At 34.8% G+C, this 23974-nt stretch overlaps 3 protein-coding genes across 3 annotated transcripts; 1 reads left to right on the plus strand and 2 right to left on the minus strand.

Moving 5' to 3' along the window:
* The first annotated feature begins 1696 nt into the window (after positions 1-1696).
* On the plus strand, positions 1697-3502 carry LOC103929512 (cytochrome P450 77A3-like). Its single transcript, XM_009338716.3, has one exon. It carries the CDS (start codon positions 1775-1777, stop codon positions 3317-3319), a length of 1545 nt encoding a protein of 514 aa, XP_009336991.2. The 5' UTR covers positions 1697-1774; the 3' UTR covers positions 3320-3502.
* Positions 3503-8238: 4736 nt separating this feature from the next.
* LOC125480738 (putative RING-H2 finger protein ATL61) lies at positions 8239-11750 on the minus strand. Its single transcript, XM_048591839.1, has 3 exons — positions 11526-11750; positions 10628-10725; positions 8239-9020 (listed from the first exon to the last, which is right to left on the minus strand). Exons 1-3 carry the CDS (start codon positions 11682-11684, stop codon positions 8597-8599), a joined length of 681 nt encoding a protein of 226 aa, XP_048447796.1. The 5' UTR covers positions 11685-11750; the 3' UTR covers positions 8239-8596.
* A 10787-nt stretch (positions 11751-22537) lies between these two features.
* On the minus strand, positions 22538-23041 carry LOC125480705. Its single transcript, XM_048591732.1, has one exon. It carries the CDS (start codon positions 23039-23041, stop codon positions 22538-22540), a length of 504 nt encoding a protein of 167 aa, XP_048447689.1.
* Between the last annotated feature and the right edge of the window lie 933 nt (positions 23042-23974).

Consider the following 23974-nt stretch of genomic DNA (forward strand, 5'->3'; position numbering starts at 1 on the left):
TTTTTGTACTAGTGTCAAAACGTGGGTCCCCAAAACCCAATGTCGTAGGATCAAATCCTACATAGCGTGATTCTGTTCTTGTTAGGTCTAATTACATTGAAATGACTCCACTAATCGCACGCCCAATTAACCTCATTCTCTCCTCGTCAGTGACCATGGGCTAATTTGACTGGATTTAATCTCCATCTGCAAATGTGCACGAATTTAGTTCCAACACAATATTTAGCCGAGTTGAATGTGCTTTAGAATAAACACACGTGATTAAAAGTTGTTTCTAAAAGATGCGATAGAGTCAAGTTTCATATAAAACACATGCAATTTATCTCATGGAATTGCAGATCAAAATCCAACCCACAGATAACTCAAAAGTAGCAACAAGGATACACAAACTTAATACAAACTAACTAAATAGTTAGCAGATTAAGGAAACACCCAGAGACTTCACCAAAGAGACAAAATTTAGAAGCGGCTCCATAAATATTTCTCCATCCCTTCCATATCACTCGACCATTGTCATGAAAAATTTATTACTCTTATTTATTGCTGTCTATTTTCTTTTGCTAACAAATTCCCTTGCTATGTCTCACAAGCATCATTGTATTTTGGGTTATGCAAAGATCAAAATTTTAAATTAAATTTTGTAAACTAAATAATGTGAATGTTGTGAATTATTACTTAAATGTTAGTTCACATGTTTATTTTTTATTAATGACACATTATTTAATTTGTAAATTTAATTTAAAATTTTAATCTTCCTAACATTAACTTTTATTTTTGGAATAAAAATATAATTTCATTTCCTACGAATTCCAATACATTTTCTGACCACTGCCCCTCCACCGCACAAATTTATTACCAAAAATTAAAAAAGTTTTTCTTTTTAATTTTTATTGCTTGGGATGCAAAGAAACTTACGCGTGTGATCTTCGACAGATTCCAATATCAAGCCTTTGAATTTCGTGATGAGTATAGATAATTGTATATCGTACGATGAGAATTTATTTTAAAATTTAAATTTAAAATTAAATATAAATAATACTTGATAAAAAAATAACCGTAAAATGTTAGATGAACATTATCGATCACGAAATCTCTAAGATCTTTAGAAAAATGATCAGGTCAAGATCGTTTTCCATTAAAAAGTAGCCTAAAAGGTATTGCAGGAGGAAAATTACCAAAGCAAATACAAAAATGGCTAGAATTATGTGCGAAATAAACAAAACCATCAACGGACATGTTGAACTTCTCTGAAAATGTGATTAATCGTGTAATTCGGAATCTGCTGCAGTAGATGTGAAAAAAGATTACTCAAATAAAAATAAAAGAGTTTTTAGAATAGTAAAAATTTTATTTTTATAATCTAGTTGTAGCATTATTTGTATTATCTTTCTAATAGAGATAAAATCTACATATGTTGACCGGCACTAATTCTATTAAAGAAATGATACAAGTAATGGTATAACTAGATAATATTGCACCGTTACTCTAAAACTAGTTGTTCAAATTAAGTTGCCCACACTTTATACCACTCCAGTAAAAAATTGACAGGCTTGAGAGGGTAGCATTTAACAATATACACCCACCAACAACCACACGGCCCAAGAACACCCCCACCACCCCCCCTCTGTCTCCCCACCTTCGAAGTACAAGGGAAGTGCCTTTATTAATCCCACCTGTAATTTCAAGCTTTACCCATTTTATACCCATCTCTCTCTTCCCAACACTCTTCACTTCACTCTCTCTCCTCTCTCACACACCTTCCCTGCATTCATCAATGGCTACTTTCTCCTTCTCCTCTGCCTCTCTTTCCTCTTACTACCACCTTTTTTTCACCCTCCTTGCATTCCTCGTTTCTGGTTTAATCTTCCTGCTCACCCACAAGTCCAAATCCAAGCACCCCAACCTCCCTCCCGGTCCGCCGGGATGGCCGATTGTGGGCAACCTCTTCCAGTTTGCCCGCTCCGGAAAACCATTCTTCCAGTACGCCGATGATCTCCGGCAAAAGTACGGCCCCATTTTCACTCTCAAAATGGGTACCCGAACCATGATCATCCTGAGCGACGCCAAGTTCGTCCACGAAGCGTTGATCGAGAAGGGCGTGGTCTTCGCCACCCGACCCAGAGAGAACCCTACCCGAACAATCTTCAGCTGCAACAAGTTCACCGTCAACGCCGCTGTCTACGGTCCGGTGTGGCGGTCCCTGCGGCGGAACATGGTCCAGAACATGCTCAGCTCCACTCGCCTCAAGGAGTTCCGAAGTGTTCGAGAAAATGCCATGGACACACTCATCGAGCGGATTAAGGCCGACGCCAAGGCCAATGACGGCGTCGTTTCGGTCCTCAAAAACGCGCGCTTCGCCGTGTTTTGCATCCTTTTGGCAATGTGTTTCGGGATCGAGATGGACGAGGAGACCGTGGAGAAAATGGATCAGATAATGAAAAAGGTTTTAATCGTGCTCGACCCGAGAATCGACGATTATTTGCCTATTTTAAGCCCCTTTTTCTCCAAGCAGAGGAAGAGGGCTCTGGAAGTGAGAAACGAGCAGATTCAGTTCATTGTCCCGTTCATCGAACGACGTCGCAGGGCGCTCGAGAACCCAGGGTCGGATCTCAAAGCGACGTCATTCTCCTACCTCGACACTCTTTTCGATCTCAAAGTGGAGGGACGAAAATCTTCGCCTTCTCATGCTGAATTGGTCACGCTTTGTTCAGAGTTTCTGAATGGCGGCACTGACACGACGGCGACGGCTCTCGAATGGGGAATTGCTCAGCTCATAGCAAATCCGGACATTCAAGAGAAGCTGTACAGCGAAGTTAAAGCGAGTGTGGGCGACAGAAAAGTTGACGAGAAAGATGTGGAGAAAATGCCTTACTTGCAAGCCGTAGTGAAGGAGCTTTTACGTAAACACCCTCCTACCTACTTTTCGCTAACCCATGCAGTAACTGAGCCTACTACTTTGGCCGGGTACGACATACCGACGGATGTAAATGTTGAGATTTACTTGCCCGGCATATCGGACGACTCGAAATTGTGGTCCAACCCAGAAAAGTTCAATCCTGACCGGTTTGTGTCCGGTAGGGAGGAGGCGGATATAACCGGGGTGACCGGAGTTAAAATGATGCCGTTCGGGGTCGGCAGGAGGATATGCCCGGGGTTGGGCATGGCGACCGTGCATGTTCATCTAATGCTGGCTAGAATGGTGCAGGAGTTTGAGTGGAGTGCTTACCAGGCTAGTGAGAAGATAGATTTTGCTGGAAAATTGGAGTTCACTGTGGTGATGAAGAACACTCTTAGAGCTATGATCAAGCCTAGAATCTGATTAATTAGGTGGAAAAATCTAATAAATTTTGATATAATACGGATATATAGCGTTTATCATATGTACATCTTGTTTTTCATTTTAATCTGTATCATGGATCACCGTTTTCGTATTGTTTTTCGTTTTATTTCTTATGTTTTGGTTATTTAAGTGTTTATGGATTTAAAAAATTATTTTGTTGTACTTTAAGGAATAATTAGTTGTAAAATAAAGCGGCTTGAGCATTTGATATGAAAAACAGTATAAAAGCGTTTGGCAATTAATGGTATTAATATGTGGTAAGTGTAGCCACTGTTTTAAAAATTATCGTCTAGGCAAGGTTAGACCATCTCTAAAGAAGATGTCAAATTTTGAACATAAAATTTAAATTTGATAGCATACATGACACTTTGACATATTTTAACATTTCGCTCTCCACCTGATATGTTAAATTAAACTATTATTTTATTACATTATTTTGTTTTCTTAATTTTTGTTTTATATTTTAAATTTTACACATATAAATCATTCATGATAATTGAAACCCAACAAATAACTTTTTTCTGGTTGAACACTAATAAGGACATGATCCTCATCTTTGTTGAATAACTTTTTTCTTGCTTCCAACACCACGAATAACTTTTTTCTTGCTCCAGGCAACAAAATCTCATCAGTTTGAACATTGAGCTCTCTCTCTCAAATCAAAAGAAGACCTATCTTTTTTATTCATGTGATCAGAGATGAATTGTCTCCAGAATCTCACAGAGTTTCTCATCCATTCCGCACACACATATTCCATAAGCATTCACAATTTTCTTTACCAATTAATTTCTTTTTTCATTTCATTTTTTTTTTTCCAAATCTCATATCCTCTGTTTTGCCTCTCCAGAGCTTCGGGAGCTAATCCCAGGAGGCCTTCGGCAGGATATGAACAGACTGCATGTTCAATGATCAACATTTATTATAATAAATGATTAAACTAATTAAAAAATATATTTGAAGCTGCTGTCAAATTTGACAGCAACCCCCTTTGCTGCCATTCCATGTCATGTCACATAGGATTTGGCATTTCGATTGGAAACAATTAGTGGCTGTCTTTTTTTAGTGTTATAGCTTATGTGGACATTTTAACATCTTCTTTGGAGATGTTCTTAAGCAGCTGGCCACCGCCCCAATTAATCTCTAGGCATTTGAAAATTAAGAAAATGCACCTAAAACTGTTTAGGCGTCCGTAGACCGTCTAGGCGCCTGCTTAGGCACCCGTTTAGATCACGAATCTCACTCAAACAGGAAATAGATAACTTTCATTTTGCGTTATGTTCTAATACTTTATAATCTATATGTCATTCTATTTTCCCATTTATGTATCTCAATGTAGTTATGTGCTTTTAAGTATAAACAAACACTTATTTATACAATGGATAATAAACTTACTTAAATCCTCCTAGGCCCCGTCTACGCGTTAGGCTCCAGCTAGTAGCTCAACTAGCACCCGGCGTCTTTTAGAACTTTGAGCGTAGCACTACTAAAAAAGTATTAGACAAATATTGGGTATCCATCGCTTTTTTTTTTTTTTGGCCAACTACTTCTATTAAGTTCATATAAAATCTTGCTTTACACAAGTATAACATGTAAAAGTTTGTTAAGCATTGATCGTGCTTAGTACCAATATCTACAATACATGATACATTTTCACTTCTACTTTTCGATTCTCTACACTGGTTTCGAAGCTTTTCGTACGAGATAAATTAGCTTAGCTTAATTAAGAAAGCAAATTGTAAATTGTCTTGCACTCTAGCTTAACTAAGACGTTTAAATTTCTTGTAATCTTAAGTTCCTTGTGTGTCAAGTATTGCGGAAAAAGTCGTATAAAAAAATTAAATATGGTGCAACTGAGTGTGGGGTAGAATTTGAGAGGATTAGTAATAGTTAAAAGTGGTCAAATTTAACAAACTGCATGCTTGTGTAATTAAAGTCAAAACTTGAGTCCATCTGTATTTATGTACATTAAAGCAATCAGTTGCTATGTACTTTAAATTTTGGAAGAAATAATTATATCGTGTGAGTGTGTGTCTTCTTCCATTCCACAAAATCTGTCGATGAATCCTATGTGACCACCATGAATGTTGTTCTTGACCACAAAGTCACACCTGATGTGATACTTTATATATGTGTGTGTGTGTGTGTGTCTGTATCTTGCCTAAACTTAGCTTTATCAATTCCTCAGGCTTGTTTTAATGTTTTTGTTTTTGAACAAGTGGTATGAAAAGAGAGAATCGCTGAGCACAAGATCTCGAGTGCAAGGTGTCAATGAGTTTAATCATTTGAAATTGTTTACATATTTACTTCAAAAGATATTAGCAATAATGCAATTGTTGTGCAATCAACCATCGAATTATGTGACTTGGCTCGAGATCATGGCAAGATTGGCTATGGTCAAGCGTAGCATCGTTTCATGATGACCCTTACGATAAAAATACATCAAACAAAAACATTTGATACAAAAAAATTTTCATTGTGAACTAAAACTTTATGTGCTCATAGAATACTTGTTACAAGGTATATCATTTCACGTATTATATAATATGAGTGAGCTTCTCACTTTTGAGTAAAATAATAACACCATGTAACATTGTTTCAAGTATATTAAAAATTCCGAATCTTTATCTAGCAATGTGATAAGATAATCAAAACCGTATATTGTAGGGACGTAAGTAAACAATTACTTCACACAGAAAACTTAAACAAGTGTTTTTGAGAGAAAAACTTAACCCGGTTAAGAATTCAGACATATTTCTTTAAAAGCGAGAATGAAGAGAAAATTATACAACGAACGATGTGGCTGGTATTCTTTCTTCCCATGGATCGGGGATTTAACGAGGGAAGGGTGATTACAGTAGTCGTACAAGTGGAGGTGGAATACGGACCAGACAAGGATTGTCTATCCTCCTAGTTTCGGTGCCTTCCCGTGCCTTCGTGTTTTGTGTGGTTACAGTTAAGTCACGTCAACATTTTATATTATTTTTCTGATAGAGATAATAAGATAAAAATAAATAATAATATAAAATGTTAACGTAGTTTAACCATGATCATACAAACAGAGAATACAAGAGGACATCGAAACTAAGAGGGGAGACAATCCTTGTCCATACGGACCACCATCTGTCAATATGTCTGCATCGTGGCATTAATAAGCCGAATAATTTGGTGCCCTTTTCATGTGAATAATCATGTGTGGATATTGCATCTTGGGAAAGCTGCCCCGAGTCATTATTTGCACATCGTATCCTAAGAGATATTTAATGTATCCAACATTCAAAAATACATTTTCGTTCTATTTATATTACAACACGCAATATGTAAGTTCTATTTATATTATAACACGTAATATATACGGCTTTTGTATGGCAAGATTGCTCGCATTGTAGGTATCCACTTTGCACCATCATACTCTAAAGTACACTACCATGACCATCTATACAAGTAACACTTTCAGCAGTCTTAAATGTAATGAAATTGTTGCTTGCTTCTTATTTATTTGTACACTGATCTCACAATTATATAAACGGTAATGTTAAATAGACTAAATTTATAGACAAAATTTAGAAAACTAAAAAAATACAGAAATTAACGATCAATTTATTACTTAAACGTTGATAAACGTACTCATTCCTATTGATGACATATCATTTAGTTTACAAATTTTATCTCTAAACTTAATCTCCCTAACATTACTTATATATATATATATATATATATATATATATATAAATAATAGGGAACTGTTGTCTGCCATTCAATAAAATCATATTGAACTCATCTTTAGAAGAGAAAAAGGAACAATGAGCGTAAACGCTACATATAGAAGAGGCTTGACTTTATATAGGCCATTAAATTGTTGTCTCGTGGCAGTTTAAATATTCGGGGTCTCTTTTGAGTTTTTCAAGACTATGAAGGGTAATAATTGAGATATCAAATTTTTTAAACTAAATGATATATCATTAAAAAGAAATAAACACGTTAATCAACACTTAATTATTACCACCCCATCTATCCTCCACCAACGCTATTGCCTCTACACCACCGGTCCACCACTATGATCACACACGACCATCACCACTACACCCTGCCATTGTATGCAGAGTGGTTCAGAAGTGATAACTTTCTTTGACCACCACCACCTAACAATGACCATTTTCATTGCTTTCACCAGATTACTCCGACCACCGTTTCCAACACCACTGCCACCATCAGCCCACCACTGGTCATATTGTGTGATGTAGAAACAACTAAAAGAGCATGGCTGTCAGTGTCTGTTGACTGGTGTACTTACTAGTTACGAAACTCAACCAACATTGCCGGCTGACACAAAACATAATTTTTCTTTTTCCAAAATTCAATGTCATACATTACACGCACAAACATTTACAGCACTAGATAACTCTCTGTGCCAATGCTTTTTGCCAACTACTAACAAACACTCTCTACTTGCAAATTTTACTCCTCCGATGTGTCACACGACTGTAGAAAAGTCATATTGGATTCGGGTTGAACAAAATCAATAGAGTAGTAAATTTCACAATCCCGTCTTCTTCTTCTACATTCTCTCATTTGTCGCTTGATTCTTCTTGGGTGTACTCAATCCAATGGCGAGAAAATAAAATTAGGAACATAGACGCTAAGCGCAGTGCGCAATGGTTTTTTGGAGCACTTTCCAATCACATAAAGCCTAAAGTTGACACAAAGAGTGATTAGAAGTGTTTATCCATGCGCCTAAGGTTCTATGTTCCAACCCTCTCCCCTAATATCGCTTGTATTAAAAAGGGAGTAAAGTTGAATTCGAGATCAAGTTTTGGGTCTAAATCATTAGCTTAATCCCATTTTACCCATAGCTTAGCCCCTTCCCAAGCTTCATCAATTCCCCAGATAAAAGGGGAGAGTGCTCAAACAGATTCCTTCTCTCCATTTCCATGGCAATGAGTTGACAGTAAGGGCATACATGTGAAATACATAACCTCCAGCAAGCAACCTTTACCTGCTACTACTTATAGAACTGATCTAACAAAACTGCCCAAGACCAGCCACCCGAACAACGAAACAAAAGCAAGTGAATCAAAACGAAAAGTAAAATCACTTTTCGATTATATATACAGCAAGCAGCAGAGCCAACAACCGACTTCCTAAGAGAAGGTAACAATGCTATTTTTACTTCCAAACTTTTACGACATACCCATTCTCAATCGCTGCCCGATCAGATGTATTAGCGGATGTATCCTGAATTCAAAGGTACCAATGTGCCTACGGATTTGATGGGCTTTCTACATGCTTATTTGCCAAGTCCTTAGAAATCTGATTACTCTCAGTTAAGGGGGAGCTATTCTCCCTGGCATCCGTTGCATCACCCTCTGATGCTGCATGATCTTCTTGAATGGGGTCCATACCATGGTTTTCATGAGTTCTTGATGCGCGACTATTCAAGAGATAGCGATAAGAATGGGTATTGAAGGACTCTGTACCGTAATGAGACCGAATAGCCGAACTGAACAAGGGTTGCATGCGGCGTTTTCTCTCAGGAAACTCACGCAATGATATTCTACAAACAGGACATGTGGAATGCTGCTGAAGCCATATGTCTATACAGGTCACATGGAAGGAGTGCTCACAATAGGGGAGGATCCGCAATACATCATCACCATGGTATTCTGCGAGGCAAACAGTGCATCTGCAAAATAAAAGAAAAATGAAATTTCATTAGAAAAATGCAACGATTAAGAGATAACATGTTTGACCATATTGATTGAAATTGAAATTGTTGTAAAGTGCCAAGAGTATAGGTGAACATAACAAAAATATTCATTTGATTCTCATTGCTTTTTCTCTTTTCTTTTAACCACTAAAGCAACAGAGAATAAGAGAAAAATTCTGAAACACGTTATTGAGTATTCAGATACCAGACTAAACGTTTACTGTATGTTCTTCATTGGAATGTCACTCAAATTGCAAACTTGACCTCAGTAAAGAGAGAAACAGCAGGCTTGACTAGGTCATAAAGAGAACCTTCACATATTGCCGGAACATTGAAATGAAAGGATTAAGGAACCAAAAACCTTAAAACATTTCGGGATATGCAATAACCAACAAAGTACAAAAAATGGGAAGAGAAATGATTCAGGATAGCAGGATACTGGCTCAGACTCAAAGAACTATTATGTGGTCGATTTACATTGTCAGGCATTAACAAGGATAACTTTTACTGCAGAAGAACACTGCATTTTCCAGATTTTTTAAAACTTACAAAATAAGAGAGCTCCAAAAGAACTGGGAAATGTTATATAGCCCTCTAAATATGCCTACATTGCATCATAACGAAAATACTGCACTTTTTAAGAAATATATGAAAAGTAACATTTCATATCAGAAATCACAAGGGTGGTAATAGCTCTAAGTGCACGTGAAGATAGAAATACTTACATTGATCAATTACTTCTTAAAATACTTTTGGGAACACTAAATAAGTAGCCACTGGCTTTTAGAAACATAAGAAAATGATCTATGATTACACACTGAATACAGCTGAGGATGAATCAGAGGCTATACAAGATTGAAGTGGACAAGTACCTAGCTTAAACTTCATTCTTATATACAGTCACTGACCTTCCAAGCTCAAGGACACATTAACCTCTCTCAAATTACAAAAAGTCTTTTACGAGAAAATTAAACATCACAGACAGAAATTCTCATTAGATGTTAAACCAATGTATCACATCCCACAGTCCAGAACAAATCTAAAATTCTCCATGAGAAAAACAGGGTATGTGGCATCATGGAAGTCTATTGAACACTAAAATGCTGTATTATGTAACCGGAAAAAAGAGAATAAAAGAGGCGTGCTTCTAAGAAACATTATCATCATTTAGGTATGGAAAGAAGAGATTAGCATCTCAAACTAAACATTATCAGTATTAGCCAAAGTACTTGATATTTGCAACTCCCAAAGGTCCAAAAGTTTTACAAGTTGGAATTGGTCAATTCTACATTATCTCCCAACGAGAAACTTTAGAACGAACACTGGAAATCCTTCCCTCTACCCCTTTCCCAGGTATTTTCAAATTCCAATGCTAAACAAATTATAAGACATATGGTTGAGAATCTGAATTGGAATAGCTACCTATACCAAATATTATGGATAATTGAAATAATGCACTCAAGTCCAAAATAGTGAAAAATCATCATATATCTCGCAAGCATTGCATATTACAATCATTCAAATGATAAAAACTGCAAACAGCAATTAAAGTGAGGTATGGAAGAATTAAAGAAATAACATACTGAGCATCTTCTGCTGCTGAAAAAAATGCATCACTGTACTTCTTTGTTGGAAACTTGGCTACTACTACAGGTTCAACGCCATGCAATCCCCGCTCCAGCTGTATACAAATTAAGTGAAAACCACTTAAACTCATGGTCAAAGATACGTATTCCACATAAGCTCATATTATAAAAAGAAAGAAAATTGGAATAAATATATAGGTCTAATAAATCAACAACCTGTTTGTATATAGTGATTCACCAGAATAAGTAAAGAGATATACAAAGACCAAAAGATATATTAAATAGTCTAAATGGTACACTAACTATCAATTCAAAATGACAAACTAAACTCAGGAAGTCACAAAAGAAAGTTGAAGATAAATATTATGCATAAATTTGGTCCCTTAACTTTTCATAACATGGAGCAATAGTCCTTTTGAGTAACACCTCAAGAGATTAAAGGGCAAAATAAGGAGTTCTAATGGAGTTATCCAAAAGGATCATTGCTGCACACTATGACAAGTTCTTTACCAAATTACCAACAGTCACGGACTTTTAGTTCAGGAACCAAAGCTTGAACTAGACTAAAGTTTGGGGGCCATTGCTCCAAATCTCTCTAAACTAAAATCCAAGAACCTTGTTCAATGTAGAAAATGATAAGGACTACATATTGTGACAAAACGCACAATAACTAAATACGAACATAATTACTGAAAGAGTAAGATCTAAGTACAGTGAAACCATTGACAGTCGTGCCAAGAAATTTTTCATTTTTCCAATGAAAAATGGAAAATTCCCAGATTCTATTTTATTCTAATAAGATTAAAATCAAAGCCAATTACTGATAAACGAACAATCCATTCATCCATTCCAGAAAACAAATCAAAAGTAAAGAACTGAAAAGGATGAAACATACAATACTGAGATCGGATCTGGAAGCTATCGGGAAGGAGCGTCTAGAAACATTGAGGTGAATCCTCGCACAGACAAGCCTGGTGCACACGAACACGATGAACATGGTGCTCACCGCGAACCCAATCACCGTCATCACCAGGTTTATCCCTGAAGATATCATCACTCTGTATTTGGGATTTCCAATTTACCCAAATTCACAACAAGCTCAAAATTTATTCAGAAAAAATCAAGACTCGTCAGTCACTCTCACACACACTGCACTGAATTGGGTAAGATTTTCCACTGAGGTAGTGGAAATTCTGAGATATGGGTTTTGTATTGCTGGTGTTGCAGGTTCTAGTGCTGCTGTTGCTTCTGGGATTGAGCCAATTGTCATGGACAGGACAGCTCAAAGGTTAGTTTGTGTGTGGCAGTGAAGAGAGGGGGGAGAAGGGGACTGCTTCAGTGTAGGAGGGAAGAGGGCAGGACTGGATAAGGAGAAAGCCATGGAGGGATTGAGCAGAGCCAGGGACTGAGGAAGCCCATTTAACTGGAATCACACAAAATAAGAGGGATATGATGTACTCGAGGAAGGAGGGATTTGCTCAGATCCAAAGGAAAATCCAGGTTTTGGGTGTTGGGTTAAGATTGGATACTGACTTCAGTCACTAAACAGTGTTGACCGTACAGCAATTAAAATCTAATTAAACATTTTTTTTAATTACAAATATAGAGATAAGTATATTTTATGTCAAAAAATCCACATCAGTAAAATAAAAGACATCACTAATGCTTTTGAACCAATATGTTAATTTCTATGTGGCATGAGATGGAATGGTAATAGAGGAAGTTGTGAAATTTGACAACACTTTCTAATCTATTTTTAGTAATTAATAAATGCTTTTCATAATTTTTAATTTTTTTATTCTTATATTTTTTAAAAATACTAACAATAACTGATAAAAGTAAATAATGTGCAAGTGACCCTTTACCACAGTGGTGAAAATGTGTTAAGCTATTGCATGACGACGTAGGTTAAAATCCCGTCAGTGGCTAATCTAACATTTAATCTAATAAAATCTGTCGTTTGACCCAAGAAAAAGAAAGTAAAAAAAGTAATAAATAATAGTTTAAATCCAACATATCTGTTGGAAAACCAAATTTAAAAAAAAAAAAAACATTAATGTGACACATAAGCCTTCAAATTTAAATTTTATGTTTAAAATTTGAAATCTCCTTGGAGATGGTTTAATGGGACTCTCCGGCGCCTCATGTCATCTTTAAAGAAAATGTCAACTTTTAGATGGAATGACACTGTGCACGTAAAAAATTCAACCAAAATATTATTTGCTAATTGAATTTGTAAACTCTGTAATTAGGAGCAAATTTGACATCAATGCCAATTTTTTTTAATTCATTTTAATGGTAGGTCTCTTATTCCACTAACATTTCAACTAATACAAATTTTGTTTCAATATTTTTTTAATAATTACAACCATTTAAAACTTTGTTTAAATAAGAAAATAACATTTGACAATTTGGTTGGAGAAACACAAAATTTGAAATAGGACTTCAAATTGCCAAATCAGTCATCAATTGTAATTTGATTCTTATAATTTAACATTTTCTTTGGAGATGGTTTCTCTTTAAATTATATTTTGCAAATGTTGATAAACGTGTTTATATTCTATTAGCAACGCATCACATGATTTATAAATTTGATATAAAAAGTTAGTTTACCACATCTCTTTATTTATTTAGAATAACCATATTTACACTGGTTTTCAAATAGAGCTGCATGATTTTAATTTTCTCACACTACATTCTTATAATATGAAATCATAATAATTTATGTTTTTGAGTTGTTTAACTTTCTGATCCCTTGTAAAAGTGAGGAGTGACCATTATGCTACTTGTTTTTTAATTGACATGAAAGTCACACTTACACCACGTCAAAATTTGATTTCTTTGAAACAACAATAGTCTCACAATTAGGCAGCCTAGAAACGGGTTCACATCACATCTACCAAAATTAATTAACGAATTAACTAACTTAATTAATCTTTATTAACGTAGTCAATTAATCAACTAAATTCAGCTTATGCTTCAAGTTTATTGGTGTACAATCTATTATATTTTATTCTAAGCCAAAAAATAATCTATTACTATTTTATAATTACTAGCACTTTACATGACTAACTATTTCGTACACCTTTAAGTTTAAGATTATTGGCAACTGAGACCATTTCTAATAGAAAAGGTTAAAGGTCAAAAAGTCAAATGAACATAAAAAGTTTTATGACGAGTATGATGATGCTGAAATCAACCAAGTTCGTATCCAAGCTATTCATATCTGTATGTATTTGAAAGTACTACAAATCAATACCAAGTGATAGGTATGTTGTATTCGGAATCACTTTTGCCCTGTTATTAAACACAAGAAAAACTAATGAAAAGAGTTTGAAAACATTGAGTTTTAACGATAATGATAAAATAAAAGGTAAAGTGAATAGTATTATGATTGACTTTTTAGTGTAAAAATATGATTTTTCGTTAAAATGAACAGTACCAAAAAAATTTCGTTAAAGTTCCCTGGCGAAGGGAGGCATGAGTCTTCCATTGTCAACTTTGAAAGGCATTTTACTGTATAGAAGTGTACAGAAAGATTAATTGTCAATATATATTTACCATTCACTATAGATTTTCTAGGTGTTTTTTCCTTTTTATCTTGGCTTGTGCATTTTAGATGCGGGGGGCGCTTCAGTAAAGAGACCAACATGAGGTCAGGCATGACCAAAACTCAAGGGGTTTTATATTTTTGTGAGAGATGAGATCACAGTGGCCCTTCACAAGCTTTTCTCCTTAGATTCAATCAAAAACTTACAAATAGGCAGGTTAAAGCAATCAAATGTTTTGTAAGTGACAAATATTGGTGCCACTAAAAAATCCGAATCAGTTTATTATTCTTACAATGTGAACGTGACATTATTGTGAATGTGGTGTTATCCAGCATATTAATAAAATATGAGATCATTTATTCATCGAACTGAATTAAAACAAATAGTTGATATCAATAAAAATATTATTCATATATAGCTGGAAGAGGTCTCTACCATTCGAGAGGCATTGGAGGAGTGCAGCAGACATGGTTTGTCAAACATTATCATTGAGTCTGATGCCTGTGAAGTTATTAGAATGATGATAAGGAAGGAGATCGGTGTTTATGCGGAGGTGGAAAGCATAGTGCATGACATTTGGGCTGTTACAAATGATGTGGGGAGGACTGTTTCGTTCAAGTTTGTTCGTTAAGAAGGCAACCGAGAGACACATTATGTTGCAGCATTTATTCAAAAAATTGGAGGTTCTTTTAGATGGGATTGTATTGGTCCGGAGTTCCTTTTTAACATTTTGGCTCAAGATGTAAACATTTTAATTTAGTTCCTAAATTATCAACTTAGTGAAAATTAGATTCCTAAACAATTTTTTTTTTCTTCAGAAAAATCAGTCCTTGAGTTATAAAAATATGTCAATTACTTCTCTAATATTATATTCAAAGCTAATATATTCAATTTTTCATTAATTTAAATCACATTACTTGCATATGATACACATTGGAGGGTAGATTAGTAGTTTTTCATAAAGAAATCGTGTATGGAGTCAACTTTGGAGGGTAAATTGGTAGTTTTATGTAAGAAATAGTGTAAGTTAACTTTGGAGGGTAAATTAGATGTTAGATTCACAATTTATATGAAATGTTAAGGGCTTATAGGCGAGGAAATAACGGTATTACACTCTAAAGTGTGTCAAGTGACTTAAGTTAATGAAAAATTGGATGAAATAACTTTGAATATAAGTAGGGATGAAATTAGCAATATTTAATGAATTTAGGGACTTATTTTATCCAAAAAATAATAATTCAGGAACCTAATTTTCACTGAAATGATAGTTTAGGTCCAAATCTAAATCACGGCTAAAATAATTTAAAAAAATTATTTAACTCAAAATTCAACCAAAAATTCTATAAATACCTATGTATTTGTTCAAACATCCACACAAAACTCATTTTTCTCCTACAATTCTTCCAATTTTTCTTTCAACCATTTCTTCTCATTTCCAAAATTTTCAAGATGGCAAAAGAGCCTGATAAAGGTTGTAATTAGACCTTTGACGAAGATATTGCTTTATGTTTGGCATGGATTTCTGTTAGCGAAGATGGTGCCGTCGACATGAATCAAAATAGAAAGGTTTTGTGGGGTAAAATCGTTGATAAGTTCCATGAAAATTCCAACGTTGGTTGAAGGGAAGTTGGTGGTGTTTATGATTAGTGAAAGATTATCAACAAAGTATGCACTTTGTAGAAGGGAAGCTTGGAGAGAGCCACAGTTGACATGCTTACTGGAAGGGGCGCCCCAGAAATTATGAGTTTCTTTGTTGATATTTTATTTGTCATGTAAATAATAGTATTTTGCAACCAATTGCTTTTATGTATTTGTTGCATAGGGTGACAAAGCAATGACAATTTACAAGACAAGAACTACACCAAAAAATCAAGGTTTTAAGTTGTGTCATGCTTGGAACATCCTTAAGGATTGTTTGAGGTGGGGAACTGATGCGGACCAACAATGGGGAAGATTATTTCATAGTGAAGCCCCACCCCTCAATGATGTCAATGAAGGTGTAAATTTTGCCAACAATGAAGGTGTCAAACAAATGACCCCAACTTCTTCTTTTGCAAGGCCCCTGGGTAGAGATAAGCAAAAGGAAGTAAAGAGAAAAAGGAAGTCCCAAGATCTGATAAGTGCACAACTTGCTAGCGGATTGGCAAGAATGAACGAAAACCATATCTCTCGGCAAGAAGAATCGGTCCAAATGCGTTTGACCATGAAGGAAGAAGGGGATAGGGAGTAAGAAAGGTTTGAAATTAATTTGATGATGGAGGACCTCGACAAATATACTAGAGAGGAAGAAATATTTATGTGGTAAGTAAAAAGACATTTTACGAAAAAATGTCACAAGGAGTATATTTCAAGATAATGATTCATCTCAAGACTATCACTCAAGTCCATCACCAAGTCCAGATGGTGGATATCATTATTAAGTTTATGTAGTTTATGAGTTTTCGATTGTATTAAGTTTATGTAGTTTATTAATTGTCATTTGATTTAAGTTTATGTGGTTTATTAAATGTCGTTTGTATTAAGTTTATGTGGTTTATCATGGTTTTCATGTATTGATTTAGTGATTTTTCAAAATTTATCGGAATTTAAATATTTTTAGATTAAAATGTTCATAAAATTAATTTAGGATAGTCTATATAATTTTTTTTAAGTTAATTTAAAAATTAGCCTAAATTCATTATTTAATAATATCAGGCTAAAATTTTAGGCTAGAAGGGTTAGAGCAGAATTTCTAGGCTAAAAGCAAAAAAGCTGTTTCTAGGCTAAAACTTAAATTTTCTGGGCTAAATATTTTTAGGTTTTAGGTCAGGATTGGAGATGGTCTTAGTAGGGGAATCCGAACGCAAGACCTCGAATGCATATGTGAATGAACTGAGCTACAATCCATTTGCTCATTATTGATTATCCTTATCTGTACAAATTAAAGAATATCCTATCAAAATGTCAAAAATATTCACCAAAAATACAAAACCGTTGACAATTTCTTTTTTGGTGCCTTCCTAATTCCTACTTGTTTCCCCAATACAGTATCTGGAATCACCAGATCATTTGGCAGTTTTACAACCTGGGCCACCTTGTTCAACACCATCATTTATATCAATAGTCTTCAGCTTGAATCGCTCGAGCCTAAGTTTCGATTCGCCTCCTTTGAAATCCTGCGATGAACCAACGCTCAGACTCTGTTGCATAGTTCGAACTAGTTTGGTTTAATCAGGTTTCACTTGAGCTAATACCACATGTAATTTTTTCAGAACCACCTCAAGAAACTTATCGTGACCTCCCGAAAATACTTTCTGGAACAGTTCCAGCCTTCAGAAATAAAGTTCTCTAAAGAACTCTACCAACACTAGCAGCCTCGGATCAACAGACTTTCCAACTTTGGATTGGAATTTGTAGTAATTGTCGCCTATATCACTAACATTTCTCCGAAGTAGGCCGCTTTCGAATAGCGACATATCGTTCTTCGTGCCTAGAAATGAAGTGCTTGCGCGCTCGATGGCTCGGTACTGTAGCAATATCATCTACTTGTGGATATCCTTCTGGCCTCTCCATGGATATAACTATTGGGGGAAAAAACTAAAGTACACAACTCTAATACAAGTGTTGGAGAGACAACACAAGTAAACAAATTACTTGTATAACACACAGAAAATATTACAACACACAGACTCTCAATGACACTTTTTGAAGCTATGACACTCACTCTTTCTAGAGACACACTCTAGATCACTCACACTCCTACAAGACTATTCTTGCTTCTCGCTCTCACTTGGTTGCCTACTACTTCTTCTTCTTGCTTGGTTTATTGTTGATACAAATGGGGTGGATGTCTTCTCCTTTTATAGGCATGGATGAAACCTTCGAGAAGTATGGACACATCATGCTAGAGATATTTAGATAATTCCACTAACTTCCTAAGCTAGAATTATCTAAACTAATCTTGCATGTTGGTGGAATTCTCACCATTGTTCTAGAATCTTCCACCAACTTAAGAAACAACATTCTAGTCCTTTCTACAAAGGACTACTTTAACTTGGATAATCTAGCTAACCAACTTTAGTGAATGTTCTAGAATTCTTTATTCTAGATTTGTAGGTCTTTCAATGAGATGGGGTTGATTTCTTTAACAATAACAACCGATCGTTGTGTATATATATATATATATATATATATATATATATATATATATATAGACACACAAGAGAATGGGATTGAATGCTTTTACGTATTAGGGTTTTCTGCACTTTTTGAACAACAAACTAATTGATCTCAATGTGCTTTGGGAAGGATTTATGTCTAGTTTTGGATATATATATATATATATATATATATATATATATATATAGTTAGGTTTTTGTTGGAGCAATATTAGAAAATATGCAAAATATATATATATATATATATAGTTAGGTTTTTGTTGGAGCAATATTAGAAAATATGCAAAATAACACAAGAATTCCAATGAATAATCATAAAGAAAATAACAACATCAATAGTATACAAGATTAATATAAACAACTAGAGATAATGTTAGAAAAACTGACAATCTTGTGTTATTTTCATATTATCTCTTTTAATATGCCCAAGTGTTAGCAAACTACTTATTAGTAAGTCCAAACATATGTTTCGAGGACTTAACATTGGAAAACAACCACTCTCATGTGAAATAAAATTTCATAAGATGGATTGTGCACACCATCATCTTATGAAATTTTATTTCACATGAGAGTGGTTGTTTTCCAATGTTAAAGTCCTCGAAACATATGTTCGGACTTACTAATAAGTAATTTGCTAACACTTGGACATATTCCCCCACATTCCCCACATTTAAGGTATTTAAAGAAAGATCTCTGGAGCTTTCCATACCTTAAAATTACATATTATCACGTTTAGGTAGCAAATACTTCTATTCTTTCTTGTTAAGTAAATACCATTATATCTTAATGATATTTAAGCAACCCCACAATTCTCTCATAATTGTGATTGCTTTAAGGTTGTTAAAGCACTTCTTTGGACCTTAGCCTCCTCTATTTATTAATTCAGTTGTCATTTTATTAAGACGAAAGTAACTCATCGACAATGAGTTCAAGCTCTATGATTTGAATATGGTATTGTGTATTGTTATCACAAACATGTTCTTACCATGAACAACCATGATATAACAAACTCATTGGTTGTCCTTGCTTACCAAATAAGCAACATTGCGTCTTCTGCAAATGTACAAGGACCTGTAGAAGACCCCCACACTCTTCGTGTCTTATTCTTTTCAAACGAATTGGCAGTTGGCTTCATCCATGGCTAACATGGTCATTGCATGCAAGATTCTTTATGATGCTTGTCATAATAGTAATTAATTGTCTTCTTTGCTAGTACCAATAACAGCCTGAAACTATTTCTTTTTACCCGTAACATAAATCTCTGATAGACAATATTATCATCTTCTTGTAATAACATCATTTAGATGACATCATTAATTATATCTATTTTGTGCAAATAGAACACTAAATCAAAACACTGCTTCAAACAATATTGCAATTGCTTTAATTTGTTCATGTCTCTTCATTTTACCAACTACTATTGGTAATTGTTTGGCATGGAATTCTTGTCCAAAACACCTAAACAATTCCCAGGTTTTGATCTTGGAAGGCAACTTGCAACATCAAGAACCCTGAGCGGTTTCTAAGTTCCTTCATCAACCCAAATATGTCTTGCATATTTATAGGAACTTCTCATTTATAGATAATACATATAGTGAATTAATTTAGAAAACCACATTTTCTTATCCACAATAACGATGTCTCTTTTTTCAAAAGAAGGAATTGGAAACACCGATAATTAGTTATTTAAATTGAACTGCATATATGTATAACTGATCGACATGTATTTCACAGAAACATGCATGTATCCTAGAATTAGACTCGTTCTAGATTAATGCATAAATTATAAATTTATAATCCTAGATTATAATGCATGATCCTCATGGTCTGCGTATATGCATGCTAAGTCAATTAACATTTCATGGACAATTCTACACGTACCTCTTATGGAGTGAAGTGTCAAATTTTCAAGGATGCCAAAAAGGCTGTTGAGACACCTCCTTTGTTCGAATCAAATCATTCAATCCAAAAGGCATGAATCAAAATCCAAAAATACCCATTCTCCTTTTACTTTTATCTTCATCAATATATATGAAGTCTCACAATTAGATATCTTCCGTCAATCATTTGTACTTAAGAAGGTGGCAATTTTTCATTTATGCTACCATGGAATACAACAAAAGGTCATACTTTCATAATGATCATCACGTACAATGATTTGAAGATCTCCAACTTGTTTAGACGATTTTTTTTTCTTTTTCTCTTCATTGTTTTACTTATACTACGTATATGTCTTACAACCCATAATTTTTCGAAACATATTTTCTAACAATTGCATATAAAATTCTATATTTAGATTGTTGGAGCAATATTAGAAAATATGAAAATAACACAAGAATTCCAATGATAATAATCATAAAGAAAATAACAACATCGATAGTATACAAGATTAATATAAACAACTAGAGATAAAGTTAGAAAAACTGACAAATAACTTAGAGATTGAGGATTGCATAAATGCAATGTCCTAAAGATAGAATTCCGCCCATACTCTTGTGCTTGTAGTTCAGTAGGCGTCCATGTCCTAGGATTCAACAATCTATAATCCGAAGTCAAAGCACTTCAATTTTCGGACTCTGGCGAACTTTATATATTTCATACTTTCAAGACACGACTCGGAATTTGACATATAAAGCATGAGAGAAACAAAGTGAGGGAACCCTATTTCTTAAGAGTAAAAATTAACTCTAATTTTCTATATTAATGATCATGGTTTCATGAATTTATATATACCCAAGTACTTCTTCTTAAAGAGATGACTTTTCATTTATAAGTATACATCATTTGATAAAGGAATGTACTTAAATAACATAACATTTCTAAGAAATATGATTAACACTATTTTTCATTCAATTATTAAATTTATATCTTACAATATTTTATATTATAATATATAATTTCCAACAGTTTTGAGAAGCTAGTTGTTGGAAATGATTAAGAAAAAGGAGACTAGTTCAAGATTTTAAAGTAAGCCATGACTTCGTCCTCATGCCGACTAAGCTATATGCGTAGCTAATTGGACTCTAGATTATTTTTATGGATTGGGGGAGACACAATTGACCAGATCATGGCCACACGTTTGGGTTTGATCAAAACCAATGACTGCTAATCCTCTTGATCACGGGGCTTAATTGATTTGGCTGTCTTATGATCATTCCATTTTGCACACCTAGTCACGATGTAACGTTACTTAACTAAAATAATAGAAGAGCCATCTTTAGGCTCACATTTTTCTTTTGGTGTTGTGAAAACTCAACTAAAACATAATACAATTATTTATAAGGTGGACTAACTTGATGGTTATGGACTTTTTCTTTTAACTATATTACTATCTCGGATTCAAATAATCAAGGGAATAGCATCGAAGATGATTACAAACCAATAGGCTAGCACAACCCTCGATCAACATCCTGTCAACCTCTATATATTAGAATAATAATATCTCGTGATTTAATTGGAATTTCAAATAATAAAAATTTCCATCTGATAACTCCCAAGTGATTTGGCCATCTGAATCTCAAAATATCTGACCTCATTTTTAGATTAAGGCAGTGATACGAGAAGAAATTATTCGAAGTTAAATGGAGAAGGGAAACAGCGATGAAATAAGCTAAAATAAAATACAAATTTCAGGCACTTAGCTCACGGGAATTATAAGTGATGGGTAGAATTAAAAGTAACATAAGTAAAATGGGATTACATTAACTAAAACATAAGAAAATCACAAGTTGGCCTTCGTGTTTCATCCTTGAGGAACTATAGATGCAGCACATTGCTCCCAAATTTTCTTACTCGTAGCCAAAGCGTGAGATTTGTCGACATCGGGTCTAGAAGCAAGCGCCTCGTTGACGAACATGCCGTGACATGGCTTACCTAGAGACACAAGAACATAACAACAACCATCACTTACAGTCGCCTCTTTGAAAATACTTTTGCTTAATTCCAACTCACACTAGAGCAATTAACTCAAGATGTTTCGTATGACACAAGTACCACGATCCACGACTAGGGCAGTTTTATATACTCTTAAATTTGTTTCAACTTTCAGACTTTTTTCTCCAGGACCTCATTATTCATTGTTTTTTCTATACAAAGAATAATATCCCATCAGAAAGTCAATACATTCTCCACGACCACCACTATCTTCCTGCAGAACATTGATCATTTGGACGTCTTTTTGTTCCTGGTTCGGCAACATTCTATTTCGAGCCACTGGGTTTAGCAGTTTGATCAACGCCATCATCTACATCGATGGTCCTTACCTTGAATCTCTCAAGCCTCATCTCGGATTCTCTTCCTTTGAAATCACGCGGTGAACCAATACTTAGACTCCGTTGCATTGTCCGAACTGCTTTGGTTTGATCCAATTTCTTTTGGGCTAATACCATACCCAATTTCTTTGGCACCTCAATAATTAACTTATCCTGAACCCCGGGAAATATTTTCTTGAACAGTTCAAATCTTCGAAAATAAAGTTCTCTAAAGAATTCCACCAGCGCTAGCAACCTTGGATCAACTGACTTGCCAATTTTTGACTGGAATCTGTAGTAAGTTTCACCTATGTCACTAACGCTTCTCCGGAGTAGGCCGCTCTCGAGCAGTGACATATCGTTCTTGGTGCCGAAGAATGAAGTTCCTGAGCTTGATGGCTCGGTACTTGTTGCAATATCGTCTACTTGTGGATATCCTTCTGGCTTCTCCATGGATACAACAACCGATAATTTGATATTCCTAGATACAAAGAGAGGAGATTGAGCTGTTGTGTTGAAGGGTTTGCTATAACAAATTGACAGATCTCAATGTGTTTGAAAGCGTTTATGTTTTGGATAATTTTGGTGGGCATTTGTGCACATATATATAGGTGTTGAGAATGTGTAGTTGACCAAGTTCAAGATTTCTAATTAACCCATGACTTGGTCATGCCAATTAACTTAGCTACGCATAGCTGACTAATTCAATTCGACATGATTTTTGAATGGGAAGACACACAATATATGAGAGTCAAATCATGGCAGCACATTTAGGTTTGATCAAAACTATCAACTAGTCAACTTCTTGACCATGGTCGCCTTAGTCGTGTTCTTGAAAAGGTGGGTCGCTTGAAAAAGAAATGCCATTGTTAGACTGGTTGTTGGTGTGATAGCTTTCTTTGGTCCCAGGTCCTGGGGTGTTTGGGCAACTGCTAAGAACTTTGTTTACAAGTTAGATTTGGACCAAATTGTCAGAGAGGAACGTAGTTGTGTGGTGGAATTTTAGTCAGAAGAAAACGCAGCCTTTCTTTTGTATCCCAAGCCATCATGCACTATTGATGTGTGTGTGTGTGTCTGTATATATATATGAGCGTTGGGATTCGAGGACATAAGCTTTTTAACAGATATTTTATAGGATCTACATCATAATGTATTTCAATAATATTCAATCTGTTATAAAAAGGTCAAAATTAGGGGAATAACCTTTTTAATGATAGGTGCAAGGTAGATGTAAAATGCCACACTAAAACTATAGCACAGGCAGATAACAAATAAAAAGCAGAGGAATGGGTGATGTTACTGATATTTTTCTCTCGTTTTCTTTCTTTTTATATTTTCTGTAACATGAAAACATATGGAGTGCTCTATTTATAGAGCAACTCCAAA

This window comes from the organism of the source record quoted next, unplaced genomic scaffold, assembly GCF_019419815.1.
Source record: "Pyrus x bretschneideri cultivar Hongxiangsu unplaced genomic scaffold, Pyrus_bretschneideri_v1 Contig35, whole genome shotgun sequence".
Taxonomy (NCBI): domain Eukaryota; kingdom Viridiplantae; phylum Streptophyta; class Magnoliopsida; order Rosales; family Rosaceae; genus Pyrus; species Pyrus x bretschneideri.